The sequence below is a fragment of the Geospiza fortis genome, unplaced genomic scaffold, assembly GCF_000277835.1.
Source record: "Geospiza fortis unplaced genomic scaffold, GeoFor_1.0 scaffold96, whole genome shotgun sequence".
Taxonomy (NCBI): domain Eukaryota; kingdom Metazoa; phylum Chordata; class Aves; order Passeriformes; family Thraupidae; genus Geospiza; species Geospiza fortis.
Window position 1 is genome coordinate 365,376 of NW_005054454.1, and position 11,583 is coordinate 376,958.

Sequence of the window (11,583 nt, forward strand, 5' to 3'; positions counted from 1 at the left end):
CAGCAGCAGCAATTTGCCCATGGAAAGGGAGCTCAGGCCTTGGCAGGGGCTGCCCAGGGAGCTTTGCAGTGCCCATCCCTGCAGGTGTGCCCTGGAGGTGGCACTGAGTGCTCTGGGCTGGGGACAAGGTGCCCATGGGGCACAGCTGGCACTGCATGGGCTGGCAGGGCTGAGCACAAATCTGAAAGCCCAGAAATATTTCCTGATCTCTTTGGATCCACGATGCCCAAAGAAGCAATTTACCTGGAGGCTCCTCAGGCAGGCAGCACTGTGAGGGAAGGGAGCCTGGCAAGGAAATGTGATTTTTCCTGGGAATTCGCATGCCTGCCTCAGACCTCATCCTCAGAGCAGGGACAGCTCCCCAAGAGAAACGAGAGGGACTTTGGACAAGGGGTGGAATGCCAGGATAATAAAGGGGAATGGCTGCCAGTGCCAGAGGGCAGGGCTGGATGGGATCTTGGCAATGAGGAATTGTTCCCTGGCAGGGTGGGCAGGCCCTGGCACAGGGTGCCCAGAGCAGCTGGGGCTGCCCCTGGATCCCTGGCAGTGCCCAAGGCCAGGCTGGACACTGGGGACACTGGGAGGTGTCCCTGCCATGGCAGTGGTGGCACTGGGTGGATTATGGTCCCTCCCATCCCACGCCAGTGAGTGATTTGAACTTCTGTATACGTGATGTGCACTGTGATTTATTTGTTGGGTGCAGGGGTAACACTGTAGGAGCAACCTGAAACAGATTTTGTTTAAGGCAGGTTCAGATTTCAAACTCTTGCCTGCCAGAGGGGGTGACTGACACAGGAATGTCATTCCTTTGTGCATCAGCTGGGGACACAGCTCAGGGATGATTATGGGCTGCTGGGGTGACACAGGGTGAGCTTGAAGTCTCTTCCAGCCCCGATGATTCTGTGAAGCACAGACATGGAAAATGTTTTATTTATCTGAGAGTGTCTCATCAGGTATGCCTCCTGTGACATTTAAGCACTGCTCTGTTCTGGCAGGGTTTGTTTGCATTGCTCATTTGTGGGGCAGTAATGGGCTGGAATCTTTGCTATTTTGGTCTCCTACAATTATGTAAGAATAATTAAGTCATAACAGAAATGGGCTTTTCATTGATATTTACACTAGTTTGGAGTTTCTTTGATTCAGTTCCAAGAAAGGAGAACAGCTGGGGTTTTGTCACTCGTGAATAATGCTGGTTAATTACATGTAATAGCTCTCTTAGCTTCAGAGGTGCTGAAGTTTATCAATCCCCACACCCTTGTTATTCCCACAGTGCTGCTGGAGCACTGCTTAGAAAAATTGGGGTTTGACAATCTCAGGGAGAGTTCATGCCCCGAGTGCTGGGCAGCACCAGCTCAGTCATGCCCCAGAAATGTTGGTGTCACAAGCACTTACTGGAAGTCACTGGTGCCAGTAATTTGTTTTGTTGCATAAGGAGGCAGGAGAGGCATCAGGATTTAAATTTAATTAAACTGGGCTCTGTTTTTGAATAAGCACCCGAGGCAAGGCAGAGGCTGCATTTAAATTTTGGATGAGTGACAAGTGCTGGAGCAAACACTGAAATGTTGGTTCTGATTCCTCCCACAGTTTCTGGAATGGTCCCAGAGCCCCGGAATGTGAGAATTACTTCAGTCAATCTTCACAGCACCTTGCAGTGGGATGCACCAAGGTTCCCCCAAGGAAACCTCACCTACACTGTCCAGTCCAAGAGGTGGGGCTGGCCTGGGCTGGGCTGCCTTTCACTCACACCCTGCAGCTCTGTGTGCTTGGGATCTGTGTCCTCTGCAGAGCACACTCTGTCCCTTTATTTCAGGGACTTTGCTGTCCCAGGAGCTGTCCCTTTTTTTCAGCTTGTGAGAGGCTTCTCTGCTGAGCTGGAGGACAGGGCAGAGGAGTTTCCTGGGCATTCACACCCAAGGCAGCTTTGTCCTGTTTGGTTTGGAACCACAAACACATTCTAACACTGGCAGTTATTGGCTCTGTGTGTGGTTCTTCTCTTCTGTGATTGAAGAGACCTGGTTGTGCTGAGTGTTTGCCCTTCCCTGATCTCCCATCCCATCCCATCCCATCCCATCCCATCCCATCCCATCCCATCCCATCCCATCCCATCCCATCCCATCCACACCTCCCACTGTGCCAGGTGCTCCCAGCCCCAGTGTCCAGCCTGGCCTTGGGCACTGCCAGGGATGCAGGGGCAGGCCCAGCTGCTCTGGGCACCCTGTGCCAGGGCCTGCCCACCCTGCCAGGGAACAATTCCTCATTGCCAAGATCCCATCCAGCCCTGCCCTCTGGCACTGGCAGCCGTTCCCTGGCTCCTGGACTCTCTGCCCATATAAAAATTCTCCCTTTTCTTTAGAAGCCCCTCCAGGCACTGGAAGGAGCTCTAAGCTTTGCCCAGAGCCTTCTGTTCATGCTGAGTTGAGAGAAGATTTTTCTGGGTTCTGTAGCCATGTTCCCTTGATCAGTACATTTCTGGGCAGGCTTTTGATGCGAAGCAGAAAGAACAAAAGATATTAAATATCATCCATTAAATCCTGTATTGATCAAGGCCAGGTTGGACTCTGGGGCTGGGAGCAGCCTGGGACAGTGGGAGGTGTCCCTGCTGTGGCAGGGGTGGCACTGGGTGGGATTTGGGGTCCTTCCCAGCCCACACCCTCTGTGGTTCTGTTCCATAAGCAGCGCCTGGTCCCTTCCCAGCCCCGTTTTCCTCGTGTGCAAATCCTGGGGACAGCTCTGAGCAGAGTCCCAGTGAGACAGCAGTGCCCTGCCCTGGCACTGGCTGAGTGTTTGCTGCTTCTCTGAACTCTGCCTGGTGAGTGCAGCCTTGGGACCCTGCCAGGAAATGGGCACTTTTTACAGAGTTAGAATTTTGGTCAGGAAAAGGGCATTTTTTACAGAGTTAGAATTTTAATCCCTAGGTTTATAATGACTTATGGATGGGTGTAAAATCCCTAGTGCGAGTCTTACACACACTGGGTACGTTTTTATGTCCACAAGTGCTAACTGCTTGCATTAACAGCTCTGCTGCCTTAAAGCCATTTAGCCAGTTGTAATTAGCCATCTCTTACACATTGTTTCTGTTCCCCGCAGCATCTACTACCCTGGGGACACCTTTGAGACGCTGGGGACAGAGCTGAGGCTGCCCTGGTGTGACGTGTCCTCGCTGTCACCCTACGGCAGCTACGTGCTGCGCCTGCGGGCCGAGGCAGGAGAGCTGCACTCCTCCTGGGTCACCCTCACCTTCAAGCCCATGGATGACAGTGAGCCTTCCCTGTTCTTCCCAAAAATACTGCCTGCTCTGGGAGAGAGGATAAAGAGTATTTTATCATTTCATTACGTTGTGCCAGTTCTTGGCTGCTTTTTTGTACCTCTGTGGAGGTCGGCATTGAAGGCACTCGAGATGGTGTTTCAGGCTTAGGTGTTTGTTTTTTCTTATCTGTGTTACAGTCTCACAGCAGTGAGTTCTGCAGTATTTCACTAACAAGGTACAAGATGGCTCACTGTCTTTCTCTATGAGGTCTTTTAAGGCTAAACTACTCAATTAAGAAATGACACCTAAAGTATTGTCACTTTTAACCCAATAACTGATCACTCAAAGTCCTCAATGCAGACTTTTCTGTCCAATTACACAAAACCACCCAAACCCATGGAGAAGAAGGAGCAGCCTCCACCCTAAAACCTCCATCTTGCTTTCTCTCTATTCCTGTATTCTAAACCCTTAAACTCTGAGTTTCCCCCCCTGTGATATCACACACTTCTATTCAAACTCCACACCCACAATCCCAGTCCTGCCATTCCATTCTGGAAGCTTCTCCAGGCCCTCAGGTCAGTGCAGTGTTCTCTGGCAGCACAGAACGTCTGGAATTCTCAGCACCCAGGGCTCCAACAACACTGAACTATAAAATCTTATTTCTAGCACTGACAGAAAGCACAGTAGGTTCACTGTCATTGATTACCTCTTTGGAGGAGATTTTCAAACAAAGCATAATTTTCTTTTAAAATAAGGAACATTTCTATTCTCTATTTTATCATTAATTACATAACTAAATACATTTAATTACATTGAACTATAAAATCTTAGTTGTAACACTGGCAGAAAGCAGAGTAGGTTCACTGTCATAGTATTGATCACCTCTTTAGAGGAGATTTTCAAACAAACATAATTTCCTTTTAAAATAAGGCACATTTTTATTTTCTATTTTATCATTTAATTACATTTTATCATTAATTACATAATTAAATACATTTAATTACCTTGAAATATAAAATCTTAGTTATAACACTGACAGAAAGCAGAGTAGGTTCACTGTCATAGTACTGATAACCTCTGGAGAAGATTTTCAAAAAAAGTATTATTTTCTTTTAAAAAGAGGAACATTTCTATTCTCTATTTTATCATTAATTACATAATTAAATACATTTAATTACCTTGAACTATAAAATCTTAGTTGCAACACTGGCAGAAAGCACAGTAGCTTCACTGTTATAGTATTGATCATTTTCTCTTAAAATAAGGAACATTTCTATTTTCCAGACAGGGAGAAGTTGTCTTCAAGGAGCCAGACTTCCTGTATACCTAAATAAATTCAGTTACTTCCTTATTCATTGCTTTGCCAGACAAAAAGTTTAATTTCTATTTTTTCTTACTTCAAAAAAAACCCACTCTCACATAAAAAGGTTAATTTTCAGCCAAGGAATCTTGATTGCACAAGGCAGAAATAATTCAAATGTTTTCATTTTTCAAGCTGACCATGATCAAAACCCACATAACCCCCAATAAATCACTTTTCTAGAGGGTCTGCTCAGGACAGACAGATGTTGTGGCAGTTTGGCCCAGAAGGAGAAGTGAGTGATAGCCATGGAAATGTCCTTCCTCTCCTGCAGTCACCACAGCTGGCAAAAGGGAACTGAGTTCATTTAGAGGGTGTGGGAATGGGGCTTGCTTTGGTACCTGGTGTTTAGCTGCAAAAACAAAATCAATTTCCAGAGCAGTTCCGTGAGGAAAGCATTAATTAATGCCTGACCCAGGAAAAAGAAATTACTTCTTTCTAATGCATGATTTAAAAGGTGACTTTTGGGCTGTGTGAGAATGCCCAGCTGAATTCCTTCTCTTCTCTCTTCTCTCTCTCTTCTCTCTTCTCTCTTCTCTCTTCTCTCTTCTCTCTTCTCTCTTCTCTCTTCTCTCTTCTCTCTTCTCTCTTCTCTCTTCTCTCTTCTCTCTTCTCTCTTCTCTCTTCTCTCTTCTCTCTTCTCTCTTCTCTCTTCTCTCTTCTCTCTTCTCTCTTCTCTCTTCTCTCTTCTCTCTTCTCTCTTCTCTCTTCTCTCTTCTCTCTTCTCTCACGTGGATCTCTCGGGGCCCTTTGCGGAGCTCGGCCAGGACCGGTGGCCCCTGCGGCTCTACTACGGCTCCTGGAGCTACAGGATCCTCTACTGGAGGAAGGGCAGCACGGACACAGACCCGGCCTCTGCTTCCCGGGTATTGTGACTCCCTGATCTGCATCTGTGCTTTTCCTGGAAAACGCCATCCTAGGAGTGTCCTGGGAGCTCCTGGAGGGTCTGGCACGGGTTACAGAGCTCTGGAGCCAGGCTGGGAGAGCTGGGGGAGCTCACCTGGAGAGGAGAAGCTGCAGGGAGAGCTCAGAGCCCCTGGCAGGGCCTGAAGGGCTCCAGGAGAGCTGCAGAGGGACTGGGGACAAGGCCTGCAGGGACAGCACCCAGGGAATGGCTGCCAGTGCCAGAGGGCAGGGCTGGATGGGATCTTGGCAATGAGGAATTGTTCCCTGGCAGGGTGGGCAGGGCCTGGCACAGGGTGCCCAGAGCAGCTGGGGCTGCCCCTGGATCCCTGGCAGTGCCCAAGGCCAGGTTGGACACTGGGGACAGTGGGAGGTGTCCCTGCCATGGCAGGGGTGGCACTGGGTGGGATTTAGGGTCCCTCCATCCCAACCCACTCTGGGATTCTGTGATTCTAAGAGTAAAAATGGATCTCTCCTAATTAAAATTAATCAAGTCTGTTCTCTACAGCTAGGACTGAGTAAATGCAGGAGCTGTGTAATTACACAGCAGCATGGACAGAATTTTCTCTTTCCATAGTTATCAATAACTCTGTGTTTTTCCCCCCTCAGTGGGACTTTGGGTTTTTTACCCCCAAAAATATCTACAATGGATAAGGCTTTTATTCCCTGTGGCCCCTGCAGCTCTGCAGTTTGTATCCGCTGCAGTTCCTTTTCTCCCTCTCAGGGCCAGCCTCTTCCACAGGCAGTTCTGCTCCTCCATACACAGTGCATGGAGAAAGATCATTAATAATGTATTAATTAGAGCATTTTGGCCTCTGTTTCAGGCAAACAGAAAGTGTCTGACCAGCAGCCCCCAGTCCCAGTTAATAAGTGCTTTGTCCATCCGTGCAGTTTTACAGAATGGACTCCACCAGGTGTAATTCTGATTTCTGTCTGTTACCTGCTCAGTGCTTTGCCACTTCCAGAAATCAGGGGCCCTCGTTTCCCACCCTGGTTTCCACTCCCAGGCTCCTGAGGGATGAGGTGTTCCTGGCCCTGGGATGCACTCAGTGCATTCACCAGAGGAACAGGGCTGCACCTGGAGTCTGTGCCTGCAGCACTTCCAGCTGCAATCTGGAACATTCCCCTGGGATCCCAGAGGCAGCAGGCAGAGCCTGGGGAGCTCCGCGGGTGATTTGTGAGCTGGGTGCTTGCTCCAGGATTGAAAGCTGCCTGGAGAGTCTCCTGTTGCTGCTGAGGGGTGCTCTGCAGTTACAGGGACATAACTGATCCTGAACAGCAAATTCATCTGTTCAGCCAACTCACAGCTCCCAGAAATATTTTCTTTCTTTCATTTTTTTTGGTTTTGCCTAGATGACAGGTCACAGAATCACAGAATTGGCTGGTTGGAAGAGCCCTCAGTTCCAGCCATTAACCCAGCAGCCCATGTTCACCACTACCCCATGTCCCCAAGTGCCACACTTACACATTTTTAACACTTCCAGGGGTGGGAGCTGCACCATTTCTCTGGGCAGCCTATTCCAGGGCTTGACAGCTTTTTCACTGAAGGAATTTTTCCTGTCCCTAATCTAAAACTCCCCTGGAGTTTTAAAAATGTTTAAAAATGTTTCCTAATCTAAAACTCCCCTGGCACAACCTGAGGCCTTTTCCTCTTGTGCTGTTGCTCCATCCCACTTGCTGCATCTGCAGCTGGATGGTGTTTGTGTGTAGCTGTGCTCCAAGCTGATCTCATTTGGTTGGGTGACAGTTTCTGGCTGCCAGCAGATCTCATTTATCATCCCTCATTAGCCTGAAACTTCGTTAGTGCTGCTGGAAACAGCCCAAAGGGCAGTGGTGTGGATGGCTGTACAGTAAGTAATTGTAATTGTAATTCAGTCCAGTTGTAATTTAATTGTAATTGCAATTCCTTGGTTGTTCCTTAGCTGATCCCACAGCTGAGTCACTGATCTGCCAGCTTCCCTTTGCTGTGTTTGTGTGTTTGCAGGCAGCTGATCTCCCAGCTTCCCTTTGCTGTGTTTGTGTGTTTGCAGGTGGCTCAGGTGGACACCAGGCACAGCTCAGAGATCCTGGCCCAGCTGGAGCCATGGACAGTTTACTGTGTCCGAGTGCAGGCGCTGATTCCCGAGTGGAACAAGACAGGGCAGCTGAGCAGGGAGCTCTGTGAGCAGACAACCCACAATGGTAACCTGGCAGCTGGGGATCCTGGAATCACCTGGGATGGCTGGGAGGGACCTCACAGCCCAGCAGGGCCACCCCTGCCATGGCAGGGACACGTCCCACTGTCCCAGGCTGCTCCCAGCCCCAGTGTCCAGCCTGGCCTTGGGCACTGCCAGGGATCCAGGGACATTCCATGGAGAAAGTGATAATTTAAAAATAATCATTTGCAGTGAATAATGACAGTTTTAATTGTTTTTCCCCTTGTCTCTGGCAGGTGTAACCCCTGTGTGGATCATTATGACTGTTCTGGTGGGGTCCATGCTGGTCGTGGGCACAGCTGTCACCGTTTGTTTCTTCTCCAGTTTTTATCTGTACAGACTCATCAAACATGTTTTCTGCCCTTCCTACCTTTTCCCAGAACACTTGAAAGAGGTTTGTTTCCTGCCTAACCCGTGAAAATCAGACTTTCCAGCAGAGCCACTGGTTTTTTCAAGGCTCTCAGTGCCAAAACATTTAGGGCTTCTTTTATTTTGCCTCCTTTCACTGGCACCTAATGGTCAGTGGTCTGTAGTTTGTAATTACCAGCTTTTTCTGGCTCAGAAACAGGATGGGTTTGTTGATTTTGAAGTGAGAGAGTACCAGGTGTCAACTTGAGTTCCTCATTTGGCCAATGAGCAACAGAAATCTCTGTCTCTCCTGCCTCCTTTTAGACTTAAACCAGCTCCTTTTTTCTCCTGCAGCAAAGTCCTGTCACGAGTGTAATCACGAGTTTTAACTCCAGGAAAGTGCCTGAGGAAGGAACCTGGGTACCAGAGTAGGTACCAGAGCAGACTGGGCTGTGGAAGGTGTCCCTGGCCATGGCAGGATGGGAAGAGCTTTGGGGCTCCATCCAACCCAGACCATTCTGGGAATCTGTGATTCTATGGAGTCTGAAAATTTCAGCTGAAAGGAGAGCAGTACCAGCAGCCAGTGCTGATGGGGACCCACTGCCCCTGTCACACAGCCAGAGGACAGAGAGGCTGCAGCAGAGTCCCTCCCCAGAAACAAGGATGTACAAAACACCCCTGCCCCTCCTGTGCTCTCCTGAGTCCCTGCAGTTCCTCTGGGGCTTTCATTCTCACTCAGTCAGAGCTCAGCACCCCCAGGTTTGCAGCTGACTTTGGCTCCTGCTTTAGGTTGAACACGTGCTCAGCACCAGGAGTGTCATGGAATCACAGAATCCCAGCTGGGTTGGGATGGGAGGGACCTCAAATCCCACCCATCCCACCCCTGCCATGGCAGGGACACCTCCCACTGTCCCCAGTGTCCAGCCTGGCCTTGGGCACTGCCAGGGATGCAGGGGCAGCCCCAGCTGCTCTGGGCACCCTGTGCCAGGGCCTGCCCACCCTGCCAGGGAACAATTCCTCATTGCCAAGATCCCATCCAGCCCTGCCCTCTGGCACTGGCAGCCATGCCCTGGCTCCTGTCCCTGCATCCCTTGGTTTGCAGATCCTGGAGCTCAGCAGCACCACACCCACACAGGATGTGCTCGAGGTTCCTTTGCTCCAGGTGCCTCTAAGGACAGGGAGAGCTCTGGGCTGGTGCCATCCCAGGAATCAAAGGGCAGCTGTGCCTCCCCAGAATGTGCTTTGGCCAAGGCAGTGCTTTCACTAGGGAATGTTTCAGTTGCAGGTTTGGGCCACAACATTCCCAATCCCAGTTTGGTGGAAAAGGGTCTGATAGTGAGGATATTTGTGCTGATTTTTGTATCTGCAGTGCCCAGCACTCCTGACAGCAGCTGGTTTCTCATTCCAAATTCAGTTCAGAATTGTTTCATCTGAGGGCACTGGGGCGAGCAGAGGGATGGAGCAGCTCTGTGAGGAAAGGCTGGGAGAGCTGGGATTGCCCAGCCTGGGGAAGGAAAGGCTCTGGGGTGGCCTCATGGTGGCCTTGCAGGGCCTGAAGAGCTCCAGGAGAGCTGCAGAGGGACTGCAGACAAGGCCTGGAGGGACAGGAGCCAGGGAATGGCTGCCGGTGCCAGAGGGGAGGGTTCTTGACAGATCTCTCTTCCCCTACAGCCCAGTTACCATTTGGTGCTTGTTCCCAATCAAAACTTTAATTTTTTTCAAGTTTCTGCCCCAAAAAGTCTCCGAGCCCTGGGGTTATTCTTGAGAGGCACTTCCTTCTTGCTCCCAGGCCTGGAACAGGATTTTAGGGAGGATGTGACGCTGTTGGCCCTGTGGGACTTGTAAGGCCTGAGAAAGTCACTTGGTGTGTGCAGCACAATCCCAATGTTGTTTAATAACCCCAGTGTTGTTTAATAACCCCAGTGTTCCTGAGCAAACAAGGATGGGGCAGCTGCAGAGACCTAATGCTCACTTCCTCTTTGTTTCCCAGTTTCTGAGCAAACCCCCTGGTGCTCCACAGCCTTTCCCTCCCCGAGAAGAGCTCCTGGTTTGTGACAAGCTGACAGTGATTTCAGAGCAATCCCAAAGCCTCCCTGAAGGGGCTGGAGATGGGCCCAGCAGGACACCAGAGCTCCCTCAGCACTCTGCTCAAGGAGACTGACTCAGGAGTGGGAGTAGCCTCAGGAAAAGCCCAAATATCCTCCTCGTTCTTCCTTGGAAAAGGAGAAGCAAATGGACTTTTGGGTTTATCTCATTGCTGTTTTCCAGCAGGAAAAACCCACAGGCAAACACGGGGTCACAGACTTTTGACAGAATCATTTTATTTTTTCAGGTACAAGAAACTTGGCTCTAAAGGAGGAATTAAATGATCCATAACTTTTGCTACTGCTGGTTGTGGCTCTCTGAGCGGTTGTAGCAATTCAGGCACTGATTATGACACTAAAAAGGAAATGTCATATTTATATATAATACTAATTAATTTAACTTTGATGAACTATTTATTGCAAAAACTAATCAGAATGTTTATAAAAGAAAATAGTATTTTGTAAGGAAAGACCTGGTTTATTTTTAAGAAAAGATCTGTTTATTTGTTTTCTAATGAGAAATTATGTGTTTTTAAGGATATTCCCATTGGGATCATCTTTCTATGGAATTTATTCTTCCCTGATACAAAGTTGTGAAGTTTTGAGGGTGGGATGAACTGATGTCTGTGGGAAACTTGGCAGCTGAAGTGGGAGTTAAATGAGGTTTATTTTAATTATCTGCTGATGTGTATTCTTAATTTGAGAAATCTGGGGAACTGTGACTTCCTGCTCCAAAGCCAGCCTCACCTGCACAGCTGGGTAAAGGCTGGACCCAGCACTGGGGCAGAAGTGGGACCTTGGCACTGGGTTTGTGTCACTGCATCAAAGTGAGAGTGAGAAATTAAATTCTGTCACCAAAGGAACCGTCCAGGAGTGAAGTTGTGTCTCAGCCTGATGTGGGAATTGCACGGTTCTGGGGCTGATGTTTGTTATTGATGGGTAAATATCTCCTTTTTGGCAGTAGTTGCAGGAAGAAATCAGGAATTGATTCCATCAGTTTTCATCTCCCAGCTCTCCTCAGAGGAGGCTCAGGGGGACCTTCCCAGTGTCCCCAAGTCCCTGCCAGGAGGGCACAGCCGGGGGGGTCGGGCTCTGCTCCCAGGGCACAGGGACAGGAGCAGAGGGAACGGCCTCAGGCTGGGCCAGGGCAGGCTCAGCTGGGACAGCAGCAGCAATTTGCCCATGGAAAGGGAGCTCAGGCCTTGGCAGGGGCTGCCCAGGGAGCTTTGCAGTGCCCATCCCTGCAGGTGTGCCCTGGAGGTGGCACTGAGTGCTCTGGGCTGGGGACAAGGTGCCCACGGGGCACAGCTGGCACTCCATGGGCTGGCAGGGCTGTGCCAGCCCCAGGGATTTGGGGATTCTGTAGAATCTGTACCTGGTTTTTCTGCACTTTTTAATTTTGGTCACATTCTGCTTTCATGGGGAATATGGAATTTACTGAATTGA

General features: G+C 49.5%; 1 protein-coding gene across 1 annotated transcript; it reads left to right on the forward strand.

The window, feature by feature from the left end:
- Positions 1 to 1,579: 1,579 nt before the first annotated feature.
- On the forward strand, positions 1,580 to 10,996 carry LOC102044482 (interleukin-10 receptor subunit beta). The gene is made up of 7 exons (XM_031062611.1): positions 1,580 to 1,708; positions 3,088 to 3,257; positions 3,806 to 3,820; positions 5,301 to 5,473; positions 7,541 to 7,691; positions 7,942 to 8,099; positions 10,044 to 10,996. The coding sequence occupies exons 1-7, from the start codon at positions 1,593 to 1,595 to the stop codon at positions 10,212 to 10,214; spliced, it is 954 nt and encodes a 317-aa protein (XP_030918471.1). The 5' UTR covers positions 1,580 to 1,592; the 3' UTR covers positions 10,215 to 10,996.
- Positions 10,997 to 11,583: the final 587 nt, after the last annotated feature.

Coding starts and splice junctions, on each gene's coding strand:
- LOC102044482 (XM_031062611.1), top strand. CDS start 1,593: ATGGTCCCAGAGCCCCGGAATGTGAGAATTACTTCAGTCAATCTTCAC. Junction 1,709..3,087: donor TACACTGTCCAGTCCAAGAG/GTGGGGCTGGCC, acceptor TGTTCCCCGCAG/CATCTACTACCCTGGGGACA. Junction 7,692..7,941: donor TGAGCAGACAACCCACAATG/GTAACCTGGCAG, acceptor TGTCTCTGGCAG/GTGTAACCCCTGTGTGGATC.